This window comes from Oncorhynchus mykiss, chromosome 15 (assembly GCF_013265735.2).
Source record: "Oncorhynchus mykiss isolate Arlee chromosome 15, USDA_OmykA_1.1, whole genome shotgun sequence".
NCBI lineage: Eukaryota > Metazoa > Chordata > Actinopteri > Salmoniformes > Salmonidae > Oncorhynchus > Oncorhynchus mykiss.
Window position 1 is genome coordinate 15165525 of NC_048579.1, and position 27617 is coordinate 15193141.

General features: G+C 45.5%; 1 protein-coding gene across 2 annotated transcripts; it reads left to right on the forward strand.

Moving 5' to 3' along the window:
- Nucleotides 1-722: 722 nt before the first annotated feature.
- Nucleotides 723-27526, forward strand: LOC110489660 (PAN2-PAN3 deadenylation complex subunit pan3). 2 transcript variants are annotated; one of them, XM_036943834.1, is made up of 18 exons: nucleotides 723-1522; nucleotides 2531-2652; nucleotides 8373-8445; nucleotides 8716-8897; nucleotides 9203-9341; nucleotides 9688-9920; nucleotides 10019-10123; nucleotides 10311-10368; nucleotides 10692-10853; nucleotides 11002-11118; nucleotides 11257-11358; nucleotides 13237-13402; nucleotides 13811-13898; nucleotides 22115-22254; nucleotides 22435-22564; nucleotides 23870-23934; nucleotides 24027-24165; nucleotides 25823-27526. In XM_036943834.1, exons 1-18 carry the CDS (start codon nucleotides 1201-1203, stop codon nucleotides 25961-25963), a joined length of 2484 nt encoding a protein of 827 aa, XP_036799729.1. In that variant the 5' UTR covers nucleotides 723-1200; the 3' UTR covers nucleotides 25964-27526. The 2 variants fall into 2 exon arrangements, with proteins under 2 accessions (XP_036799729.1, XP_036799730.1); XM_036943835.1 differs by having other exon boundaries at nucleotides 1201-1522; nucleotides 8827-8897; nucleotides 25823-25963.
- Nucleotides 27527-27617: the final 91 nt, after the last annotated feature.

Below are 27617 nucleotides of genomic sequence, written 5' to 3' on the forward strand. Positions count from 1 at the left end.
CCACCCACTGGGAAGCCAGTGGCAGGGAAAAAATGTCAATTCTCTGGTGGACCTCAAAGCTTGAGACATCTGTATCATTGTGTTATGACACAAAACTACACATTTTAGAGTGGCCTTTTATTGTGCACCTATGTAATGATCATGCTGTTTAATCAGTTTATTGATATGCCACACCTGCCAAGTGGGTGGATTATCGTGGCAAAGTAAAAACGCTCACTAACAGGAATGTAAACACATTTGTGAACACATTTTTTGACATACGCTTTTGGTGCATATGGAACATTTCTGGGATATTTTATTTAAGCTTATGAAACATGGGGCCAACACTTTACATGTTGCCTTTATATTTTTGTTCAGTATACTTTCATAGTTGCCAACGTAATACAAATCACGAGTAATCCAATGATTGATGAAATGTCAAGGGGATACTGTGCTGCTACAATATTACAGACCAAGTGAAATGTTACGCTTGCTACATTGTGACATCTGTGGTTTGCTACATCACAGATGTGTAATATCAAACCGCACGTGCACTCATCTCAAACACGACTGCAAAGCCTATTACCGCATGACTGGGTTTGGATGACGACTTTCTGTATTGAAAATCGTTGGTTTTGTCCACAGACCAAAAGCTACGAACTGAGTCTGTCCCTCAAAGCCGCTCCAAACGCAGCTGACTTTTGCAGTAACGTTACAATCTTGCAAGCTTCCCATAATGCAATGCTAACTAGGGTCTATTCATTTCGGAAACCGTTTAAGAACCAAACAGATGCAAACAGAGCAAAATTAGAGTTTCTATTGGACACATTCAGGTAGGTCCCTCCCCGTTTCGTTTGCTTCCATTTTAAGAAACGTTTTGCAACTGATTCGGCTAAATGAATAAGCCACTTTTTTTAAGCGGAGTAGCTAGCCAGAGAGCAGAAAACAACAACAGCAGCGTGAACGAGGCTAAACAACGGGCTAGCTAGCTACATGAATAGCCACAACAGCGACCAGGATTTGTCAAACGCAATGTCCTTAGTTATCTTAATTATTTGTCTTCTAGTCGGATAATGTGAGTAATGTCATTTTAAGCTTGGACCAAACATTTGTTGTTGCATATCGCTTTGCATTGACATTACGAACCTTACTCGAGAGCAAGCTACCTAGCAATCGACGTCTCTCTATGTTTGAATATCTTCCGGCGGCAGCAGCGGTGTCATGAACAGTGGACTCCCAGCTTCAGCTGCTCCACTCGGGGGTGTCGGAATACCCTGCGTCAAGGTGAAGTTCTGCCGATACTACGCAAAGGATAAGACTTGCTTTTATGGGGACGAGTGTCAGTTTTTGCATGAGGAGCCGTCTATGGCAAGCATGTCCCTTCACAGTGGAGCAAGTCCTGTCCCTTTATCCATGTCTGGAGGAGCCGTGACGTATCCGCTTAGTGCACCCCCGGCCTGCCCGGTTGGGGTACCGAACGTCCCCAAAAAGGGCGACTCTCTGGGGCCTGCAGGCACGGTTCTGGAGGGACAGATGTTAACCAGTGAGTATACTTCGTCTGTTTGTACCCGTCCTATACGACAGGGCCTAGCACAGCCTCATCGGTGGTTGTTGCTTTTTGGGCGTGTGAGGGGCTTTGTTAACACTGAGCCCGGGGATTCTTTGAGGCCTCTTTTCCCCCCCAAAACAGCGTGGGTTAAACATGTTTTTCAAGCACAACTAATAAAAGTGTCTGAGCGCTAAGCTTTTCGTCCAGAATTTGAGCTCCTTCAGTAAATGCATTTAGTTAGCAATTTGAGTGTTTTTGTATTTGACAGCTACAAGAGATCAGTGGGAAAATCCAGACAATCATTGGCTAATGTAGCTAGCTAACGTTAGATGGCTATGGTTATAAAAGTTCTTCTGGCGGAAACAAGTTAACGTTTGCGGCTCTTCTTGCATTAGGTAACTACTATAGTTAGTAATGCGTGCATCTAACGTTAACTAGCAAAGCTAGTTAATGTTGAATCGTTTTGGAAGCGATGCATTTTATGATGCTTGTCTTCATTGACTAGCCAGCTTACATGCTAACCAAACATCTGCTGTAGTGAAGTCAATTTACTTAGTTCCTAACTAGTTAGCATCATCACTTGCAAAATAATTCAACCACCACAGCTGTATTTTATTTGATTTAACTCTGCACAATGCCACGTGTTCAGTTGCAAGGTGGATATTATCATTTGTGCACACGGAAACTGGATAAAGTTGAAGTGTTTACATCTTCTCAAGAAGCGTGCTGATTGGCTACTCATCTGTAATTGTCCTGTAAATGAAGACAAGCTATGGCCTCGTGATTACAAAATTAGTTCAGACACTTATGTGCATTACATGCATTTTGCATCACACAACCATTCAATTAACGAGACCCCTGCCACTCTTTATAAGGGTGATATGTTAGTCTGTATGGCATAATGTTTTTCAAACATAGAATATGACATTTACCAGGACCACCCAGACCCTATTAGTAGAAGCAGGCGGCTGATTCTGAACCCATTGTCTCTGTCCTCTACAGTCCCTGGGATGGAGGGCGGGACCCTGAGCGATGCCAATCTGACCAACTCCTACTTCAGCAGCAGCTTCATTGGGGTCAACGGCTTCGGGAGCCCGGCAGAGTCTAAATACTCTATCATGCAGGTATGACCAGCCTCAGAATCCAACTAAACAGTACTGACTCGACAGATGCCTACTTTTGTTTCAATGTGACTTTGAGATTCTTGTTAGTTTTATTTGTATGTATGTGTATATATGATTTGTCAGTACCTGAACACTTCAGTAGAATATCTTTAGATCTGCAGTACGGTCAAATACTGAATAATAGTGCTACTTGGCTGATGTGGTAGAGGTGAACTTATTCTTGTATGTTTATCAGAAAGTCTGGTTCAGTACTGGTCTAAAGACAGTGATCTGTATTATCAGGGAACCTTGGCTTTTCACTAGGACCGGGAGTAACAATGGCCGCCTCTCTCTTTTGCGCACAAATCACTCTGAGAGCCCCCACCTGTCCACATACGCAATGTGTTCGTTCACGCTCATTCTTCAAAATAAAAGCCTGAAACTATGTCTAAAGGCTGTTGACACCTTAGGGAAGACATAGAAAAAGGAATCTGGTTGATATCCCTTTCAATGGGCAATAGGGATGCATAGGAACACAGGGGTTTCAAAATAAGAGTCACTTCCTGATTGGATTTTTCTCAGGCTTTCGCCTGCAATATCAGTTCTGTTATACTCACAGACAATATTTCTACAGTTTTGGAAATGTTAGTGTTTTCTATCATAATCTGTCAATTATATGCATATTCTAGCATCTGGTCCTGAGAAATAGGCCGTTTACTTTGGGAAAGTTATTTTTCCAAACAAAAATAGTGCCCCCTAGCTTCAAGAGGTTTTAACTGACTTGCCTAACTGATTTTATTTAACTAGTCTTTATCAATATGTTGAAAATTAATTCTAAATGAAATAACTACGCCTTATTTATTTTCCTGCCAAACAATGATTATTTAATGAGAATGAGTATAAAATTGTGAATTAGCACAAATTGCACAGGCTGGAATTATTTAGTCATTAACGGCACAAAACGATTATATCGGCTATCGTGTTATTTGGAGTAGATGTCTCCCCAACACTAGTCTCAAGTATTTGCCCTAAAGAAAATCGGATAATTATGTAGTGCTAGGTGTTTGTTTATTTCAATCACGCAATTATGCAGGTTTTTAGCAGAATCACATTAGTGGAAACCAAGACTGTTCTCAGGGCAGGCCTGGTTGTAGCTACGCTGAACAAAAATAAAGACGCAACAGTGTTGTTTTCATGAGCTGAAATAAAATATCCCAGAAATGTTCCATATGTGCAAAAGCTTATTTCACTCAATTTTGTGCACATTTTTGTATTACGTCCCTGTTAGTGAGCATTTCTCCTTTGCCAAGATAATCCACCCACCTGACAGGTGTGACATATCAAAAAGCCGATTAAACAGTATGATCATTACACAGGTGCACCTTGTGCTGGGGGAAAGAAAAGGCCACTCTAAAATGTGCAGTTTTGTCACACTGCACTGCCACAGATGTCTCACGTTTTGAGGAAGCTTACAATTGGCACGCTGACTGCAGGAATGCACGCCAGAGAATTGAATGTTCATTTCTATACAATAAGCCACCTTGAATGTCATTTTAGAGAATTTGGCCTCACAACCGCAGACCATGTGTAACCACATTAGCCCAGGGCCTCCACATCTGGCTTTTTCAGCTGCGGGATGGTCTGCTACAAGCCACCTTGGACAGCTGATAAAGCTAGGTTTGCACAACCAAATAATTTCTGCACAAATTTTCAAAAACCTTTTTCAGGGAAACTCGTGCTTGTCATCCTCACCAGGGTCTTGACCTGACTCGCAACAGACTTCAGTGGGCAAATACACACCTTTGATGGCCACTGGCACACTGGAGAAGTGTCACGAATGAATCCCAGTTTTAACGGTACCAGGAAGATTACAGACAGAGTGTGTGTGGGCGAGTGGTTTGCTGTTGTGAACAGAGTGGCGTGGTGGTGGGGTTATGGTATGGGCAGGCATAAGCTACGGACAATAACCACGCTTGCATTTTATTGATGGCAATTTGAATGCACAGAGATAACATTACGAGATCCTGAAGCCCATTGTGCCACCAGCTCATATTTCATCATAATGCATAGCCCTATGTCGCAAGGTTCTGTACACAATTCCAGGAAGCTGAAAATGTCCCAGTTCTTCGATGGCCTGCATACTCACCAGACATGTCACCAGTTGCGCATAGTTGGGATGCTTTGGATCGACGCATGTTCCAGTTCCTGCATCTTCGTACAGCCATTGAAGAGGTGTGGGACAACATTACATAGGCCACAATCCAACAGCCTGATCAACTCTATGCAAAGATGTCGCGCTGCATGTGGCAAATATCGATTGCGCAACCAGGGCTGGAAAAACCTTGGATCATTGTTATTCTAACTTCCGCGACGCATATAAGGCCCTGCCCCGCCCTCCTTTCGGAAAAGCTGACCATGACTCCATTTTGCTGATCCCTGCCTACAGACAGAAACTAAAACAAGAAGCTCCCACGCTGAGGTCTGTCCAATGCTGGTCCGACCAAGCTGATTCCACACTCCAAGACTGCTTCCATCACGTGGACTGGGATATGTTTCGTATTGCGTCAGATAACAACATTGACGAATACGCTGATTCGGTGTGCGAGTTCATTAGAACGTGCGTTGAAGATGTCGTTCCCATAGCAACGGTTAAAACATTCCCTAACCAGAAACCATGGATTGATGGCAGGATTCGCGTGAAACTGAAAGCGCGAACCACTGCTTTTAATCAGGGCAAGGTGACTGGTAACATGACCGAATACAAACAGTGCAGCTATTCCCTCCGCAAGGCTATCAAACAAGCTAAGCGTCAGTATAGAGACAAAGTAGAATCTCAAATCAACGGCTCAGACACGGGGTATGTGGCAGGGTCTACAGTCTATCACGGACTACAAGAAGAAAACCAGCCCAGTCACGGACCAGGATGTCTTGCTCCCAGGCAGACTAAATAACTTTTTTGCCCGCTTTGAGGAAAATACAGTGCCACTGACACGGCCTGCAACGAAAACATGCGGACTCTACTTCACTGCAGCCGAGGTGAGTAAAAAATGTAAACGTGTTAACCCTCGCAAGGCTGCAGGCCCAGACGGCATCCCCAGCCGCGCCCTCAGAGCATGCGCAGACCAGCTGGCCGGTGTGTTTACGGACATATTCAATCAATCCCTATACCAGTCTGCTGTTCCCACATGCTTCAAGAGGGCCACCATTGTTCCTGTTCCCAAGAAAGCTAAGGTAACTGAGCTAAATGACTACCGCCCCGTAGCACTCACTTCCGTCATCATGAAGTGCTTTGAGAGACTAGTCAAGGACCATATCACCTCCACCCTACCTGACACCCTAGACCCACTCCAATTTGCTTACCGCCCAAATAGGTCCACAGACGATGCAATCTCAACCACACTGCACACTGCCCTAACCCATCTGGACATGAGGAATACCTATGTAAGAATGCTGTTCATCGACTACAGCTCGGCATTTAACACCATAGTGCCCTCCAAGCTCGTCATCAAACTCGAGACCCTGGGTCTCGACCCCGCCCTGTGCAACTGGGTACTGGACTTCCTGACGGGCCGCCCCCAGGTGGTGAGGGTAGGCAACAACATCTCCACCCCGCTGATCCTCAACACTGGGGCCCCACAAGGGTGCGTTCTGAGCCCTCTCCTGTACTCCCTGTTCACCCACGACTGCGTGGCCACGCACGCCTCCAACTCAATCATCAAGTTTGCGGACGACACAACAGTGGTAGGCTTGATTACCAACAACGACGAGACGGCCTACAGGGAGGAGGTGAGGGCCCTCGGAGTGTGGTGTCAGGAAAATAACCTCACACTCAACGTCAACAAAACTAAGGAGATGATTGTGGACTTCAGGAAACAGCAGAGGGAACACCCCCCTATCCACATCGATGGAACAGTAGTGGAGAGGGTAGTAAGTTCTAAGTTCCTCGGCATACACATCACAGACAAACTGAATTGGTCCACTCACACAGACAGCATCGTGAAGAAGGCGCAGCAGCGCCTCTTCAACCTCAGGAGGCTGAAGAAATTCGGCTTGTCACCAAAAGCACTCACAAACTTCTACAAATGCACAATCGAGAGCATCCTGGCGGGCTGTATCACCGCCTGGTACGGCAACTGCTCCGCCCACAACCGTAAGGCTCTCCAGAGGGTAGTGAGGTCTGCACAACGCATCACCGGGGGCAAACTACCTGCCCTCCAGGACACCTACACCACCCGATGTTACAGGAAGGCCGTAAAGATCATCAAGGACAACAACCACCCGAGCCACTGCCTGTTCACCCCACTATCATCCAGAAGGCGAGGTCAGTACAGGTGCATCAAAGCTGGGACCGAGAGACTGAAAAACAGCTTCTATCTCAAGGCCATCAGACTGTTAAACAGCCATCACTAACATTGAGTGGCTGCTGCCAACACACTGACTCAACTCACCAGCCACTTTAATAATGGGAATTGATGGGAAATGATGTAAAATATATCACTAGCCACTTTAAACAATGCTACCTAATATAATGTTTACATACCCTACATTATTCATCTCATATGTGTACGTATATACTGCATCCTTATGTAATACATGTATCACTAGCCACTTTGTTTACATACTCATCTCATATGTATATACTGTACTCGATACCATCTACTGTATCTTGCCTATGCTGCTCTGTACCATCACTCATCCATATATCTTTATGTACATATTCTTTATCCCCTTACACTGTGTATAAGACAGTAGTTTTGGAATTGTTAGTTAGATTACTTGTTGGTTATTATTGCATTGTCGGAACTAGAAGCACAAGCATTTCGCTACACTCGCATTAACATCTGCTAACCATGTGTATGTGACCATTAACATCTATTAACCATGTGTATGTGACCATTAACATCTATTAACCATGTGTATGTGACCATTAACATCTATTAACCATGTGTATGTGACCATTAACATCTATTAACCATGTGTATGTGACCATTAACATCTATTAACCATGTGTATGTGACCATTAACATCTATTAACCATGTGTATGTGACCATTAACATCTATTAACCATGTGTATGTGACCATTAACATCTATTAACCATGTGTATGTGACCATTAACATCTATTAACCATGTGTATGTGACCATTAACATCTATTAACCATGTGTATGTGACCATTAACATCTATTAACCATGTGTATGTGACAAATAAAATTTGATTTGAAATGGTGGTCACACCAGAGACTGACTGGTTTTCTGATCCACGCCCCTGCAGGTGCATATATGTATTCCCAGTCATGTGAAATCCATAGATTTAGGCCCTAAACAATCTATTCCAAATGACTGATTTCCACATGAACTCACTCAGTCAAATCTTTGAAGTTGTTCCATGTTGTTTATTTTTCAGTGTACATATTTTTGAGTGGCGTCGGGGACACTTTTTGCATTTAGCTATCCTTAATTCTCCTAACCTGCTGAGAAAAGTCCCTTCTGCTAGTCAAACCTGGCAGATCACTAATGGGATACAGCATTATTGTGTCTACAATTTGACCAGGTGCATACACCTATGCTGAATTCCAAGACCATCAGCCAGTGATGCAGATACAGTGGCTTCTAATGGGAATTATCTTTGCTTCAGACTTGTTCCTTTTGGGAACATCAGGGCTGCGGTCTTTGCTAGAATATGGTAGCTAGGTAACTAAGATGCTTACATTTTTTTTTAAGTATCTGTTTTGTTGTGTAGAGAATCACCAACAGCAGCAGTTCTCCCAGTCTCCTTGACGACGGTGCCAAGAACTTCAGCCACAGCGCTCACGGTAAGAACCCAGTACCTAGAAGAAAGTCATGGAATAGCTCAGTGGTTCCCAACTCCGGTCCTCAAGTACCCCCAACAGTACAAGCACATCTGATTCAACTTGTCAACTAATTATCAGGCCTTCAATGAGTGGAAGCAGGTATGTTTTGGGGTTCTCGAGGACTGCTGTTGGGATCCACTGGAGTATAACAGATCTTTGAAACTAACTGTAGAATTATAATTGGTGCAACTTCTAACTCTTTGATTGGAACACCCATGACATCACTGACAGATCTATTCCATGGAACCCTGGCAGCTGGACCAGGTCAGAGTTGTGGGTCGATGGAAAACTCTCCGTGGACAACACAGTCTTCATTCCCTCTCCCTCTATGTCCTCTTCCAGATCCAGGGAATTCCCCCATGTCTTCACTCTTCAGTGACTTTGGTGCTCTGAGCATATCACAAAGGAGAAAGGTGAGCACCACTACCCAGGTTCCTGGTGTGGTCGTCAACCAAGGGGAAGAGTTTGAGCTTCAAATGTCTATTGAGTGTTTGAGCTCCTAATGGGGAAATGGTCAAACCTAAACCCATCCGTTGTGGTTCGTTTGTGTGCGTTTTCTCTAGATTACAACATCCGGTTACTGTTTGTTTTTGTAAACTGTGATGAAGCCAAATCCGCATATAAGGAAAATAAACCAATAGAATATCTAATGAAGGCAAGAAGAACAATGAAATCTAATCCTAGGGTTATGCATCTTTCATTCTCTCCCTCTCTCCAGGGTCCTAACCCTACAGCCAATGAGTTCATCCCTAAGGGGGTTCCCCGCATGGCCACTATGGTCCAGTCCAGTGGTCCGGCCTTCCCATCGCCCCTCTTCCCCCACCTCGGCCTCAGCAGCTCCACCGCCCTCGCACCTGGTGAGCCATCCACTACAAAAAAAACAACACTTAATTCTAACTTAGAACACTTCTAGGTTTTCTCCGTTTGCACTATATCCTGGATATGCCGGGTTTTCAGGGTGAGTGAGTTAGCAGTGTAAAGGTTCTCTATTGATGTCACCTCCCATTTATTCTTCTGGCTAGCCAAGTGAGTTGACTCCATACAGTGGAGATGCTCTATAGAAAACAACAATGTATTATTCAAGTCCCTGCCATGATGAATTCCACCTTAGTCTGTCACTAGTTAGTCATAACAATGTACGTAGGTACTCCAATGAACTCTGTACCTCTGTTTAACACACCCTCTCTGGTATCCCCCATACAGGGATGTCTCTCTCTGCGGGGTCCACCCCCCTCCACTCCCCTAAAATCACCCCCCAAACCTCACCTGCCCCTCGCCGGCGTAGCCACACCCCCAACCCCAATAACCCCAACCCAGCCAACTACATGGTGTCCACCAGTGTGTCTGACCAGGGGGCTCACATCATCCAGAAGGAGACGGTGGGGGGGACCACCTATTTCTACACGGATAACACCCCCGCTCCCATGGCCGGGATGGTATGTGCCATTTAGTCTGCCCTCACTGACAGCATGACCTATTAGTTTTAATTACTCCATAAATAGGAAGTGCAGTCATTAAATGTGTTTCTGTGCAGGTGTTTCCTACCTACCACATCTACCCCCCCACTGCTCCCCACGTGGCCTACATGCAGCCCAAAGCCAACGCCCCGTCCTTCTTCATGGCTGATGAGCTCCGACAGGTACGCCCACCCTCTCTTCCTCCGCCTGGTTCTTTCTGTCTGAAACACACACTCTGTTTCCATTTCTGTTCTCTTTTTCGCCCTGTCTCCATATTAGTGTCTCTCTGTCTGTTCTAATCCTCCAATCTCCCTCTGTGCTGTGATGTCAGTGTTGATCGCTGATGTCATTTCCTGTGGTTCCCTCTAGGAGCTGATTAACAGACATCTGATTACCATGGCTCAGCTTGACCAGTCAGAGAACACAGGTAAAGCATCCCTTCCCTGATTGGCTCAACCGAGGTCGGGGGTGGGGCTGTTATTGGCGTTGTATTGATGGTATGGCCTCTGTCGATTTGGGGTTTCACTGCAGACTGAAAGTGAGACTCGCATCCTGAAATGTGTCTTTGTCTTTAGTATTCCTGGCAGTTCACACACACACACACACACAGTCACTATAGTTGGTTCATAGAACCTTCTCAAGTTGTCCAAGTGTCAACACTTGTAACTTAAGATGCGTGCTAACTGATGTAGGTTATTTTGGTGCTGTTTGTGTGCTGGTGTGTTGTCATGCTGTGTATCCCTGTCCCAGGTGTTCCATCTGAGGTGGATAGCTACCACAGCCTGTTTCCCCTGGAGCCTGTCCCCCCTCCCAACCGCCTGCAGAAGACCAGCAACTTCAGCTATATCACTTCCTGCTACAAGGCTGTCAACAGCAAGGACGACCTACCGTACTGCCTGAGGAGGATACACGGTGAGTTGCTCGTATGACACAAGATGAACACACACACACACACTTTTAAAGGATCTTATATTTGGTATGGGATGTATTTTCTTTCAGTCTTTGAAAATAGAAGGCATCTTGAGTGGTCATCTTCTTTGAATGTCTTGTGTGCATCCAGGTTTCAGGCTGGTGAACACCAAGTGTATGATGCTGGTGGACATGTGGAAGAAGATCCAGCACTCCAACGCTGTTACCCTGAGGGAGGTCTTCACCACCAAGGCCTTTGGAGATCACTGTGAGTCGTGTGTATGAGTGGGGTGGCTCTTTATGTCCCCCCCCCCCCCCCCCCCCCATGTTTTTTGTGTATATATAGTTTTTTGTACGAGTGTTTGATCCTTAAGAAGCCCCCATGATAACCTCCTGTTTCTCTCAGCGTTGGTGTTCTCCTATGACTTCCATGCGGGGGCAGAGACCATGTTCAGCCGGCACTTCAACGACCCCGCGGCCGACTCCTACTTCACCAAGAGGAAGTGGGGTGAGTCCCCCCACCCTTCCCCACTGAGTCCGACGCACCCACCAACACACTCCCCGTGTCGACCCACTTCCGAGTTGTTTTGAATGCGTCATCAAATGGCAATGAAAGTCGGGCTTCATCAGCGTGTCACACGGCAGTATGCATTTTCATATCATACTCTTAGTTGTTTGAAACCTGAATGTTTTCGTACATATTGAGGTATATCTTACCTTGCTACAAAGGATCCTATTACATAGGCCATTTCTTTCTCGATAAGCTGGCCAATAGAATAGGTAAACTTTTCTACTATAGTAGATTGACATGGGCTAGTGATTTTGCTGTTCTTTACTTGTCTTGTTGGCTGAGGAAAATGTACATGTGGGCAGTTATTCTGACATGTTCAAAGTGACATCAGAATTGGATAAGAAGGACCGCACATCATTGCATTCTCCACTGGCATGTTCTGGTAATATGAATGACCATATTTTAAATGTGATTTGTGTCATTCTGAGCACCGTGGGTAGACGCCCTAATCCGGTTACACACCCAATGCATATGGGTCTGGTAAACTTTCTCAAATGTTCGCTAAATTAAAATGCTACCAGTCAATGTCTGGCGCCACATTTTCCTAACCGAAACCAGTGTGGATGGTTTCTGTGTGAGGGTTGGGAGGAGGAGTGTTCCAGCAGTTGCTGGTCTGTGTAAGGGTGTGTTGCTGGTCTGTGTAAGGGTGTGTTGCTGGTCTGTGTAAGGGTGTGTTGCTGGTGTGTTCAAGCTGTAGTCAGGGGAAGCTGTGGCTGAAAGTGATCCTGAGACTGGTGCTATAGCTACCAGCCAGGCCCAACTACCTGCTATAGGAGGGACACAGCCAGAGGAAGCAGAACCTCTGGCCTCACTGACCTCACTGCAACAAGTGTTTAACTGTCACTATTACTGTCACACTACAACACCCCTCTGTGGCCTCACAGCAACAATAAGGGTCATACTAATAGCTCTGCAACTCTATCGCACTACAGCAACACCTCAAGTGTTCAACAACTGGGTGTTTGAAGTAAGCATCTGACATTTACTGTCAAGTTGATACCATTTTTTTTGTTAAACCTTTTTATTGGAAAGCCTCAATGTAGGGTGTCCACCGACTCTGCCCGGAGTTGGTGAAAATGTGCTTTGATGATTTCACTTCCTTATGTTGTAAAATCCATTTTTACCAAGACAAATGTTCTGTATCGTTCAGTGGGGTCTTTCTCTAACATCAACATTTTATATCCAAAAAGTCTGATTTCGTAACCGAACCCATCTGTAAATAAGCACCAGTGGTGCTTTCTCGCAGCGACTTGAGGATTTTACATGTTGTCGTCATCCGCAAAGTTGTTTTTGCAGTTTGCAAAAAGCCAAATTAACACGAACTGAATTAAATGTCAAATAAAAAGCTTGTGGTACACTCAGTGCTCTGTTGACATGCGCTTGTTTTTTGTGAAAAATCTTTGAAAAAGAACACAAATTTCGCATTTTAATATGAAAAACGTAAACTCCAAATATGAAAACTCTAGCTACATGCCATGTCTCAATCTATATGTCTTACCTCCTTGTTTTATGTCCTCTGGGTTGGAGAAGAAAGGTGAGCTTGTCACTTAGCCTTAATTCTCACACAGCATCCAGCCTAACTCACACGCAAAGCTATTTTCCAGATCCCCCTGGCCTCCTTTGATTTAGTCACTAATACTGGCCACCCTACAGGAGTAAGAACACCAATAACTGTTGAACGGATTATGGTCGAGACATGAGGTTTGGACCATTTGGTTTTCTTAGGTGTAACTACACATTTTATTTTAACCATGGACAGCCTGCTCAATATGTTTCGTCTGTTTCCTTTCTGTGTGCTGTTCTCCCCCCCCGTAGGACAGCACGAGCCCACTCCACCGCGGCAGCACGCAGGTCTGCTCCCAGAGTCTCTGATCTGGGCCTACATCGTCCAGCTGAGCTCAGCCCTCAGAACTATCCACACTGCTGGTCTGGCCTGTAGGGTCATGGACCCCAGCAAGATCCTCATCACCGGCAAGACCAGGTACAGACAGGCATCGAGCGCACACACACACATTGCTGACCAACGTTATTGATCCCAGCAAGATCCATATTCTCTGAAACCAGGTGTAAACACAGATGTTGAAATGTGACAGTGTGGTCAGAGAAACTGAAGTGTTTTTCATGCAACCTCTAACCAGTCACAGTTGCTGTCTCTGGTTTAGTCCTGCGTTCCTTGCTAGAGAACTGTGCAGAAACCAATGTGTCTGTAAGCCCCCAGATGTTTGTTGTAGTGCTGATAGTATCTGCTGGGTTATTTACTGTAAACTACAGTGAAAGCAGAAGTTCTATACTAGTCCTGGCTTCCTTTTCTCAGAAGGGGGAGAAACCACACACGCTGACATCACGCTAATGTTTGACACACACTCAACATGCCTTTTTCTCCCTGCAGGTTACGAGTGAACTGTGTAGGGGTGTTTGATGTCTTAACGTTTGACAACAGTCAGACCAACCATGTGACCCTCATGCCACAGTACCAGGTACAGTAACCCCCCCTACACATGTCAGTCTGGCACAACATGGCCTAGTTCAGCTTCAAGTGTTTTTTTGTTGGGGTTTTTTCTTCATATTTTCTGGAAAACCTACCAATTTTTATTCCCAAGAAAATTGTAAACCCCTCCTGGTCATTCTGGTATTTACCAGTGGAAATAAGATCTGATCTGATTATACCACTATAAATGGGGAAATGTACACATGAATCCTGAATCTAACGGTTTCTGTTGCAATTTAATCAACTCGAGTTCTGTCACCCCACTTTTGTTGATTTTTTTATTTATTTTTTAGCCTAGTTTATGAAGCACGTTGGCCGATTTTGGTAAAATATTGTTATTACAGCCTAGTGAAGATGGCATTATGTTTAGCCTCTGACTGAGATGTCAAGATATCTTGTTGCTAATTTTCTCCCTCCATGGACCTGGTTAGCAGGGGAAATGAACACTGTTGTGGTTATTTTTACTTTGCCTATCAACTTATTGTGGTCACTTTGTTAGAGAACATCAGATTCTCTGCTAAACAAACAAATGAGCAAATAGATCTAGTAACAGATATTCCACACCATGGATTAGGTTTGGGCGGTATACCGGATTATTTGGAAATGACCACGGGACGGTTTTTCAATACTGTTGAAATGATTTCTTTTTAGATATTCAAAATCAATTTGTAGCTACTTTAAGCAAATACCTGCAGTCAACTTGTGCAATACATTAGGAGATAAAGCAGATCACATTCTTCATTTCACCTGTCACATTATCTTACATTAGGAAGCTTAACGTAGTTCCCCACAACAGTTGAGCCAGTCACGTTAGGAAGCTTAACGTAGTTCCCCACAACAGTTGAGCCAGTCACGTTAGGAAGCTTAACGTAGTTCCCCACAACAGTTGAGCCAGTCACGTTAGGAAGCTTAACGTAGTTCCCCACAACAGTTGAGCCAGTCACGTTAGGAAGCTTAACGTAGTTCCCCACAACAGTTGAGCCAGTCACATTAGGAAGCTTAACGTAGTTCCCCACAACAGTTGAGCCAGTCACATTAGGAAGCTTAACGTAGTTCCCCACAACAGTTGAGCCAGTCACATTAGGAAGCTTAACGTAGTTCCCCACAACAGTTGAGCCAGTCACATTAGGAAGCTTAACGTAGTTCCCCACAACAGTTGAGCCAGTCACGTTAGGAAGCTTAACGTAGTTCCCCACAACAGTTGAGCCAGTCACGTTAGGAAGCTTAACGTAGTTCCCCACAACAGTTGAGCCAGTCACGTTAGGAAGCTTAACGTAGTTCCCCACAACAGTTGAGCCAGTCACGTTAGGAAGCTTAACGTAGTTCCCCACAACAGTTGAGCCAGTCACGTTAGGAAGCTTAACGTAGTTCCCCACAACAGTTGAGCCAGTCACGTTAGGAAGCTTAACGTAGTTCCCCACAACAGTTGAGCCAGTCACGTTAGGAAGCTTAACGTAGTTCCCCACAACAGTTGAGCCAGTCACGTTAGGAAGCTTAACGTAGTTCCCCACAACAGTTGAGCCAGTCACGTTAGGAAGCTTAACGTAGTTCCCCACAACAGTTGAGCCAGTCACATTAGGAAGCTTAACGTAGTTCCCCACAACAGTTGAGCCAGTCACGTTAGGAAGCTTAACGTAATTCCCCACAACAGTTGAGCCAGTCACGTTAGGAAGCTTAACGTAGTTCCCCACAACAGTTGAGCCAGTCACGTTAGGAAGCTTAACGTAGTTCCCCACAACAGTTGAGCCAGTCACGTTAGGAAGCTTAACGTAGTTCCCCACAACAGTTGAGCCAGTCACATTAGGAAGCTTAACGTAGTTCCCCACAACAGTTGAGCCAGTCACGTTAGGAAGCTTAACGTAGTTCCCCACAACAGTTGAGCCAGTCACATTAGGAAGCTTAACGTAGTTCCCCACAACAGTTGAGCCAGTCACGTTAGGAAGCTTAACGTAGTTCCCCACAACAGTTGAGCCAGTCACGTTAGGAAGCTTAACGTAGTTCCCCACAACAGTTGAGCCAGTCACATTAGGAAGCTTAACGTAGTTCCCCACAACAGTTGAGCCAGTCACGTTAGGAAGCTTAACGTAGTTCCCCACAACAGTTGAGCCAGTCACGTTAGGAAGCTTAACGTAGTTCCCCACAACAGTTGAGCCAGTCACATTAGGAAGCTTAACGTAGTTCCCCACAACAGTTGAGCCAGTCACGTTAGGAAGCTTAACGTAGTTCCCCACAACAGTTGAGCCAGTCACGTTAGGAAGCTTAACGTAGTTCCCCACAACAGTTGAGCCAGTCACATTAGGAAGCTTAACGTAGTTCCCCACAACAGTTGAGCCAGTCACGTTAGGAAGCTTAACGTAGTTCCCCACAACAGTTGAGCCAGTCACGTTAGGAAGCTTAACGTAGAGCCAGTCACATGTTTGTTTGTAAATAGCACAATGGGAGAAAGCGGGAGCAGTCCAGGGGCCTGTTGCACAAAACTAGGATAAGGGATTAAGCCAGGATATCTTGGTGATCCTGGCTCAATTGATCCGTAATCCGGTTGCACTAAAGATGGATAGGGGGCAGGAGGATATGTTATGGTATAAATTACCATGGAGATTTATTCTGTGGAGCTAGCCTGCTCCAGACCAGGCTAAATTCCAGGATCTATTTAATCTCATCCCTAATGTCAATCAGCAGTCACCACAAATGGAAACCAATAGTTATTTCACTGCTCACTATACATTGTTATCACATATAACTAGACCCACTGTTATTTAAACGTTTGTGATCATTAATTTCAATGATTTTGGATAAAAAATGATTTTTAGATGATGTTGCTATCATTAGATAATTTACAGTTTCCCATAGACTATAAGGCTATATATAAAATGCTAGAATATTAGGGCCACAGAGGGGAAAAAAAACACAAGTCATAATATTGTAACCAGTTGTTTTAAAGGAGGACAGTTGTTAAAATGACAGATGTGGGGCATTTCGTGAAATTGTACTTCAGTATGGTTTCATAAACAAAGACATGCTGATGTGCCAGAATATTAAGTATCACATTGTCATAAGTATCAAAACTGTAAAAACAATATGTAGCTTTTCTGCAGAAAGAACCAGCCTCATAAATTTATGACTTTATCCTTTTTCTTCAGTGTGGCCCTAGTACTCTGTCATATAAACAAATACACATTCCATATGAATATAAAAACACAATGTGTAACATTATGTTCCTTTATTGAATAAGGACAAAACAAAGCAGGTAAACCATCAGCTCCTTTCAAAACTGAAGTCACAGTGACTCTACAAGATGGAAAGCACAGAATCTAAGCATATTATACAAAATGATACATATACAGACCTTTGAATGTGTATAACACACCCTGCATGTCTGCACACTAAAATAAATGCAGGACAAATCCATACACATCAACTGAACAGACAAATGAATGGATGCAGTAGCCTCCCTGCAGCCTTGTATTACACACAGTATACCGCACAAACATCATAAGAGGCCAAATTCGTCAAAAAACGAACCCAAAAAAACCCAAATTCCTCTGCCACCACAGGACATATTTAACCAAAATTGAAAGCACACATACTAACTAAAATAATTCAACACATATTGGTCCCTCAGCAGCCGACCACTGTCGTCATCAGGGAAGATTGCCGGATTGTCCCAGTCCATGGCTGGTGGCACTCTGGGGGCCCTCTCCTTCCTCAGGCAGGCCACATTGTGGAGGACAGCACAAGCCACAGTAATATCACATGCCCTAACAGGGCTGATCCTTAATTTGTGAAGGCAGTGAAAGCGTGCCTTCAGGAGGCCAAAGGTCATTTCAACTCTGGCCCTGGTCCTGGCATGGGCATGGTTGTAGGCCTGCTGTGCTTCCTGGGGGTCTGTGAAAGGTGTCAGGAGAAAAGGCTGGCAGCCATACCCCCTGTCTCCCAGCAACACACCAGAGAATTCACCTGTCAACACAAAATCTCATCATTACTACCTCATAAACACAGTGATATTCTTGACACAGCCATGATGGTTATAAATAGGGGTTGTGTGGCTTACCTTGTGATAGGCACTGATAGATTTCAGAGGCCCGAAAGATTCTGGAGTCATGGACTGAGCCAGGCCATTTTGCCACAACATTGCTGATCACACAGTCAGCATTGCAGACCATCTGAAATCATAAGATGAGGAATATTACACCAATCAATGCACATCACTGGCAATGCAGAGTGTTCGTCAATGGACAATATCAAAAAGTTATGTTCACCTGAACATTAATGCTGTGAAAGGATTTCCTATTCACAAAATCGGCCTCATGGGCACCTGAGGGGGCTTTTATCCTTATGTGTGTGCAGTCCACTGCACCAATGACATTGGGGAAACCTGTCACACAAAGTAATGAGTATCCTACTATGTGTTAACAGTTGTCCTGTAATTTGTAGATCCTCTTACCTGCAATCCTATAGAACTCCTCTTTGATGTCACAGAGTCTTCTGTGGCCAGGGAAGGAGATGAAGACATCTGCTAATGCTTTGATAGCCAGACACACACTCCTTATTGTGCGGCAAATTGTGGCCTTGTTCAGCTGTTCTGCATCCCCCACTGAGTACAGGAAGGCTCCACTAGCAAAAAAGCGCAAGGCCACACAAACCATTTGCTCCACACTCAGTGCATGGCTCCGTGCAGTGCGGTGCTTAATCCTGGGACCCAGTAGTCTGCATAGATACCTGATGCCATCTGCAGAAAACCTGTATCTTTCATATAGATGGTCATCAGGGAAGGCCAGTGGGTCCAACCGGTCCCTGAAGACCCTTTCTCACCTGAAGGCTCTCCTCAGCACAAGTGCTTCTTCATCCACCACATCTCGCACGAATGGGCATGCCATTGTCAGAGCAGAAAGGAACACACAATTTTGGGCCTTCATATAGGCTAGTGGCCACACCTGGTGCTGGGGGGGGTGGGCAAAAGAGGGCGATGCCTTATAACGATGACTTGGTTGTACTGATTGCTGGGAAAATAAAAAAAACCTTAGAAAGATGCCACCGTCCTGTGTGCTCACAATAAGAGCTCATATGTCATGGCTCACTTGACTTTACGAGAATATACCTAATTTTTATTTTGAGCTGTGTCATCTTCTTGGAGCTGGGGGAGGAAAGAAAAATAATGATTAATACATTTGTGTTACAGTTAGCATACAGTGTACATTGAAGGCATATCTCACCTCCCTCTCAAGTTTTTTTATTTCAAGGTCCAGTTTCCTAATTGTCCTCTTTTTTATTTCGAACTCCAGTGCAAGATTTTCCATCTTTTTCTTCTTGTACTGAATGTCTATGTCTGCCAGTTCTATTTGGCACCGGAGGTGGTTGCCATACAACTTTCTGATAGCTTGTGAGCTCTGTGAACACAATACAATTAGCGCAGCTGGAATTTGGCAGGATGTGGTGTCCTTTTATTAATACGCACTATGTTGCCAGGCTGGTTTTCCCACTGTATAGCATCTGGGTCCTGTAAAAGAAATTAGATTTTTTGATTTTGATGAGGACTCCTCACCATTGTAGAGTAAATAGTACTTTCACAGTCTTAACATGATACCTCATGCCTTCTGGAATCCAGAGAGATGGTCTCCTCCTCATCATCGTCTCCATCATGTGCTGTTGCTGCTGCACTGGGGCCTTCACCCTATCACATTTAATCGGATTCATATTGAAGCTAGTAGACAAGACATGCCAGGCCTACAGTATGCCTTTGATGGAGTACTCACTGGATCAGCATCGTCTGGTGCTTGTGCTGGTGGCTCTAACAGGAACACAGTGCTGCCAGACACTGCAAGGCAATAGGTAAACCAAAGTCAGACAGTCCAAATTGATTCAATATGAATGTGGTTGTATCCCATGTAGAGATGGAAGGACATACCTTGAATGAAGCGGGTGGCATCTTGGGAGGAACCTATGCTCGTCTCTTTCCCCCCAGGGATCCCCTCTAAGACGGGCCTGCCTTTATTTAGCTCCAAGGCCATGTCCTCTGCTGGGGTAAGGTCAGCCTTTGGTGACCCACCACCCGTGCCTTGTCTGTGGGTATTCTTTTTCACTGCTAAAACAGTACAGACAATGTGTGAGCAGGCACCTTCTGGGTACAATATATGCTTGTGCTTTGTTAAATATTAGTCAGGGACCATACCATTCTGCAGAATGTTCTTGTATTTGATTTTGACCTGCTGCCATGTCCGTTTTGGCCCGTTCATGTTTAATCTACACACACACACACACACTTAATGGAGTCACACTGCAAAAAATTACTTGGTATTTTTGTCTTGCTTTCAGTAAAAATATCAAAAATTTTATCATAGCTTTATACAGTGTGATGGAGTTACTTTACACAATTTCACTCATATCTGCAGTGCATTTCAATAAAAAAAATTAACCGTTTCATAATTACAGTACAACTGCATTTTTGGAGATGTGAATTAAATATTTGAATTGTAATTGTGATGTTTCAGCGGAGCGGTGAGTGTGTAATTGTGCACTACTTACGCATTCAGGCGGTCTGCAATACTTTGCCACGCTTTTTCTCTTTGCTTTATCACTGTGGCGGTGTTGCCTTTCTTCTTAATTATATCTTTTACCTCCTCGTATGCCTCCATGAGGATTTGTGCTTCCGACGGGGAAAAGTACGCGGCTCTAGTTGCCATGGTAAATCAGTTAATCTGTGATCTGTGGCGGGGTCTATTTGAGTGAGCCGTGAGCGCGCACCTATCCAGGATTGGTTTCACCTGGCTTAATGAATCCGTGTCTGCTCATCCTGGCTTGGTCTTTGTGCAACCAATTAAGCCTGGACGCACATGTTTTGGCTTCATTGAGCTCAGCTGAGTCATTTATCCCGGATGTCTTAATTCTACTTTTGTGCAACAGGCCCCAGGTGTGTATTGACGGTTTGCGTTTTTATATTGAAAGTCAACAGTGATCAGGGAAATGAGCGTACAATGAAAAAGGAAGTTATTTTTTACAAAGAATGATGCATGGCCGTCATATTTCTAATGTTTTATAATATAAAGAATGTAGCCAGCTACAATGGGTGTGGCTGAAATAGCTGAATACACTAATTTGAAGGGGTGTCCACATATTTGTGTATATATAGTGCAACAAGCCTAAGACCACCATGCGCAGTGCCAAGCGTTGGCTGGAGTGGTGTAAAGCTCGCCGCCATTGGACTCTGGAGCAGTGGAAACGTATTCTCTGGAGTGATGAATCGCACTTCATCTGGCAGTCCCGACAGACAAATCGAGATTTGGCGAATGCCAGGAGAACGCTGCCTGCCCCAATTCATAGTGCCAACTGTAAAGTTTGGTGGAGGATAAATAATGGTCTGGGGCTGTTTTTCACTGTTCAGGCTAGGCCCCTTAGTTCCAGCGATGGGAAATCTTAACGCTACAGCATACAATGACATTCTAGACGATTCTGTGACTCCATCCTTGTGAAAACTTGTGGCTGTATGGAAGCAAGTCCCGCTTCGCAATGTTCCAACATCTAGTGGAACGCTTCCCAGAAGAGTGGAGGCTGTTACGGAAGCAAAGGGGAGACCAACTTTTATATTAATGCCCTTGATTTTGGAATGAGATGTTTAATAAGCATGTCCACATACTTTTGGTCAGGGATAACTATATGAGCTGGGTTGCATGTCTTTGTAATTTAGTTTATTTTCGTTTGTGCACGTTAGCATGTTTAGCTAGCAGCCGCTATTACTTGTGCTAATTTTGTTAGCATTCTGGTAACAGATGCCCAATACCCCCCCCCCCCCCCCCCCCGGTTCTAAACTGGTAATACCATAAATCCCGGAATGAGAGGATGGTATGACGATTTGAACATCTGGAACCGCCCAAGCCTACCATGCAGAGTTTCAGCACCATGGATAGGGCCACGGTTGATCAATTGGCTGCAAATCTGACTAGTAGAACCGCCATGCTCTCGTTTTTGTTAGTGTTACATCATGGGAAAAATCTAATAATAATCTAATAATTAAAATATTTACTTCTTCAAGCAATATTATGGACACAATCTATCAGCTGTCTTGTAACCATATTTTTATATTTTGAATCTCTGCTAGTGTGTGTGTGAGTTTTGACTTGCTGGCCTGATTTCCTTTTTGAAATGGTTGAGTTGGCCCCTGGCTGTAGTGTGTTCTGTTAACTGTGTGTGTGTGTGTGTGTGCGCTTGCAGCAAGCGGACCTGATATCCCTGGGCAAGGTGGTGTTGGCCCTGGCATGTAACTCTCTGGCTGGCATTCAGAGAGAGAACCTGCAGAAGGCCATGGAGTTGGTGTCTATCAACTACTCATCAGACCTCAAGAACCTCATCCTGTAAGACACACTGACACAACATACACACACAGAGACAGAACCCATCCTTGAAAAGGACGACACCGGGTCCTCCCCTAAGCCATTTCTCACCGTCATCTGCAACACCCGCAACACACTCCGATATACAAGTGAACACACTGTTTGCACTGACACAAGTACTCAGTCACTACCTGTTTGTAGGTATCTGTTGACAGAGCAGTCTAGGCTGCGCAGCGTTAATGACATCATGCCCATGATTGGAGCTCGCTTCTACACACAGCTGGATGCATCACAGATGAGGAATGATGTCATCGAGGAGGACCTGGCGAAGGTACACTAACACACACGCTTGTGATGCCACCTCTGCTATGTGGGAGTGGTGGTAAATGGAAGGAAGTCACGTGAGGAGAAGTGTTGAGGGGGGGGGGGGGTGTGAAAATACAGGATATTCTGTAGAGGCCCCTCTACAGCGTCTGCTATTCTGACCTTAGACGTGGGGTGTGAAACCACTGGCTGCGGACTGCCCCCCCCCCCCCAAACCCACTGCTTAACACCCCCTCAGCAGTGCTACTCTTGAGTTTTTGTTTTGGTGCTTATATCAGGAAACCGAGTAGTGTGTGTGAGAGCTGTTCTGCAGTCTTCAGCATTAAACAGAAAATGCCACCTTTCAGTCCATTTCAAATGCAACACGGTGTTGTCTGTCCATCAGTTAGGTGTGTGTGTGTCTACATGTTATCAGTACTGTTCTGAACATCAATGGTTCATATTACTGTGTATGTATAGTACAGGTAACTGCCAAAATAATGGAAACACTTGAGTAAATGAGGGAGACAGTATATTGTAAGCAGGTGCTTCCACACAGGTGTGGTTCCTGAGTTAATTAGGGTCATGTATAAACATGCCCAGTAGCCCATTATTTTAGCTACAAGAAATTTCAGTGACTTTGAAAGAGGGGTGTCAAAGGAGTCTGTCACCAGATCTCAACCCAAATGAACACTTATGGGAGTTTCTGGAGTGGCTCCTGAGACTGTTTTTCCATCAACAAAACACCAAATTATGGAATTTCTTGTGGAAGAATGGTGTCACATCCCTCCAATAGAATTCCAGACACTTGTAGAATCTATGCCCACAGCTGGCTGCACACTAGCCAATCGTAATGCCCATGGTCAATTTGGTTTGACATTCCATATCGCTATGGCTAGTTAGGGACCATCCGCACATTATCTGTGTATGTGGGACGATATTTAAAGATGTCGATGGCTCCAAATTTCAATGACTTAAGCCAACTAAATGGTAGAAATTCATATGAATATTGAAAGCATTTAATGAAGCAACTAAAAGATGTGTAACATGATAATATTGTCCCATTTACTACTAGCCCCAGAGATGTGTTATACAATATCAAATCAACTTTGCCACGATCACACACCAGCCGGCTGAATGAAGTTGGCCAGCACTACCTAGCCTCTGACTTCTTCAAGACACAACCTGGTTAGACTGTTTCAAGTTATCTGTGAGGGATTGTGACTGTACAAACACTTTCCAGGTCCGTACATGAGACCCCAACATTATCCCCTCCCCCACAAAGACAGCTGTTACCTAATATATGACTTACACAGTTTTATCTCTGTTGTAGGAGGTCCAGAATGGTCGTCTCTTCCGTCTGTTGGCCAAACTGGGCACCATCAACGAGAGACCAGAGTAAGTACTGAACCACTCCGTTAGGACTGGATTTAGAACATCTGACCAACTGTTTCTCACCTTCATATCACACTTCTGCTAATGTGTGTCAGGTTTCAGAAGGACCATACGTGGTCTGAGACGGGGGACCGGTACCTGCTGAAGCTGTTCAGAGACCACCTCTTCCACCAGGTGACAGAGGCTGGAACCCCCTGGATAGACCTCAGCCACATTGTTTCCTGCCTCAACAAAGTATGCCAGCTCTCCCTGCATCTTTCTCTCTCTTTTTCTCATGCCCTTCCCCTCATTTCCCCTCTGCCATGCCCTTCCCCTCATTTCCCCTCTGCCATGCCCTTCCCCTCATTTCCCCTCTGCCATGCCATTCCCCTCATTTCCCCTCTGCCATGCCCTTCCCCTCATTTTCCCTCTGCCATGCCCTTCCCCTCATTTTCCCCTCTGCCATGCCCTTCCCCTCATTTTCCCTCTGCCATGCCCTTCCCCTCATTTCCCCTCTGCCATGCCCTTCCCCTCATTTCCCCTCTGCCATGCCCTTCCCCTCATTTCCCCTCTGCCATGCCCTTCCCCTCATTTCCCCTCTGCCATGCCCTTCCCCTCATTTTCCCTCTGCCATGCCCTTCCCCTCATTTTCCCTCTGCCATGCCCTTCCCCTCATTTTCCCTCTGCCATGCCATGCCCTTCCCCTCATTTCCCCTCTGCCATGCCATGCCCTTCCCCTCATTTCCCCTCTGCCATGCCATGCCCTTCCCCTCATTTCCCCTCTGCCATGCCATGCCCTTCCCCTCATTTTCCCTCTGCCATGCCATGCCCTTCCCCTCATTTTCCCTCTGCCATGCCATGCCCTTCCCCTCATTTCCCCTCTGCCATGCCATGCCCTTCCCCTCATTTCCCTCTGCCATGCCATTTCCCTCTGCCATGCCATGCCCTTCCCCTCATTTTCCCTCTGCCATGCCATGCCCTTCCCCTCATTTTCCCTCTGCCATGCCATGCATTTTCCCTCTGCCATGCCATGCCCTTCCCCTCATTTCCCCTCTGCCATGCCCTTCCCCTCATTTCCCCTCTGCCATGCCCTTCCCCTCATTTTCCCTCTGCCATGCCCTTCCCCTCATTTTCCCTCTGCCATGCCATGCCCTTCCCCTCATTTTCCCTCTGCCATTCCATGCCCTTCCCCTCATTTCCCCTCTCCCATGCCATGCCCTTCCCCTCATTTCCCCTCTGCCATGCTCTTCCCCTCATTTCCCCTCTGCCATGCCATGCCCTTCCCTTCATTTCCCCTCTGCCATGCCATGCCCTTCCCCTCATTTCCCCTCTCCCATGCCATGCCCTTCCCCTCATTTCCCCTCTGCCATGCCATGCCCTTCCCTTCATTTCCCCTCTGCCATGCCATGCCCTTCCCCTCATTTCCCCTCTCCCATGCCATGCCCTTCCCTTCATTTCCCCTCTGCCATGCCATGCCCTTCCCCTCATTTCCCCTCTGCCATGCCATGCCCTTCCCTTCATTTCCCCTCTGCCATGCCATGCCCTTCCCCTCATTTCCCCTCTCCCATGCCATGCCCTTCCCCTCATTTCCCCTCTGCCATGCCATGCCCTTCCCTTCATTTCCCCTCTGCCATGCCATGCCCTTCCCCTCATTTCCCATGCCATGCCCTTCCCTTCATTCCCCCTCTGCCATGCCATGCCCTTCCCCTCATTTCCCCTCTCCCATGCCATGCCCTTCCCCTCATTTCCCCTCTGCCATGCCATGCCCTTCCCCTCATTTCCCCTCTCCCATGCCCTTCTCCATCTACTCCTCTCTTCTCCCCCTCTCTCCATGTGAGCCACCTGTCTATTCCAGTATGTCTTGTTGCTCAGCTGGCTACTAGTCTACCAGTACTCTCCCCTCTCTGTGTAGCTGGACGCGGGTGTGCCTGAGAAGATCAGCTTAGTGTCTCGGGATGAGAAGAGTGTTCTGGTGGTGACCTACTCGGACCTGAAGCGCTGTTTCGACAATACCTTTCAGGAGCTGCAGCAGGCCGCTGTCGGACCGCTGTAGCGGCAGCACAGCGGGGTGGGGCTGCCTGAACCGTACAGCACATTATTGCACTACAGCGGAGGACCAGGCGCATAGTGATGACATCTTCAGCGTGGCGAGAGAGGCAGAGGGGGTGGGACTTGCTGGACCTCAGTCACATACACTGTCTTGGCAACTAGGAAGGCTTTCCTAAAGCTGTTTTTTTATTTTTCCTAAAATCCCGCAGCTGCGATGACAAGTAATGGACAAAAACGGAAGCTGTAACGATTACGAACGCTTAATTTTTTTTAGACTTGGGGAACAAAACGGATACTAAAAAATAAAACCACCACGTGGGATTTAACTTTTTCCTGCTTTTATTTTGTATTTTTTTATAGATATTTTTTTGCTCCCCCTGGGAGGATGGACTAAGATGTTTGACTTTTTTTAATGAATGTGAGTGGCCTACAGGCTTCACCTACTGAGAGTGGTGAACAGACACACACACACACACACACACACACACACACACACACTGAGAACCTAATATAAAATCAGGCTTTATTTTTACTGTGTGTCTTCCTGCTGGAGACCACACCCCTTCATACCAACGCACTAAGAGACGGGACAGACCACTGGACGCTTTCAAAGGGGGTGGTCAGGGAACCCATTTCTGAAATGGACCTCCTTACTTGTCGGTTCTCACTCAAAAGGACAAACCACTGAGTTTTTGGGTAGAGTGCTGGGTTGGGGACTCAGACAGACCATTGGTCAATTCAATGCCTTGATGTGGAGGTCAAGGGTCATGCAACATTGAGGTCATGTGTTAGGGGGGCTATTGCGTTAAACTGTGGTTTCTGTTGGCACTGAGGTAGGGTTTTGTCTAGAAGGGATACATTTTTTGGCAAAATGGACTTTTTGTAGCAGGTTTAGGATAACTTACACCGCAGTTTAGGAAAAGGGTCAGGGTTAGTTAAAATGCACCAAAAATCAACTTTTTCCATCAATTTGACAAAAGCTGTATCCTATCTAGACGTGATCCTTAGGAAGGGGTATCTTCTCCCTGTTTGTTATATAGCGCAGGGTCATAAAAGCAGCAGGCTCCTTAATTGCTTCATGATGGACACTATTGTGGAAAATGTTGTGACACCAATGATGAACTCCGTGAGATGGAATATTTAGGTCTGGCTCGTCAGCGCTGGGATGAAGCCCACGGACTGGGCCAAAACTAGAGAATGGTGCCAGTTCTGCCTCAATGTGGAATGTCCTCCTTTTCTTTGCCTCTTTCTCTCTTTATCTGCTCCCCTGCTTCCTTCCCCTGAGGGGTCTCTGCCAACCTCTTCATTTGAGAATAAGTGATACTTTATATATTTTTTTAAACACTTTTTTTTTTAGCTGGTTTCTCCTCATTTTGTTCAGCTGTTGTGCAGTGATGCATGATGGGACATGGAAGGGAAGGTCTTTCTCCCTCAACACAAACGTTATGCTGTGGACCAATTCCAGCTGGGGTGGGGACGGAGGGGGCAAGGAACGGGACAAAGTGGTCAGTAAGAAGAGGTTTTAATAACATCTGTTTTTATTTGACCATTTAAAAAAAAAAAAAAAATTATCATGTGAGACAAAATGTGCTCGAGACACCGAGCAGCGACAACCAGGAATTTAACCTCTGACCTCTCCCAGTGGTCACCTGGGATTT

Coding starts and splice junctions, on each gene's coding strand:
- LOC110489660 (XM_036943834.1), top strand. CDS start 1,201: ATGAACAGTGGACTCCCAGCTTCAGCTGCTCCACTCGGGGGTGTCGGA. Junction 8,898..9,202: donor GCATATCACAAAGGAGAAAG/GTGAGCACCACT, acceptor CCCTCTCTCCAG/GGTCCTAACCCTACAGCCAA. Junction 10,369..10,691: donor TGACCAGTCAGAGAACACAG/GTAAAGCATCCC, acceptor TCCCTGTCCCAG/GTGTTCCATCTGAGGTGGAT.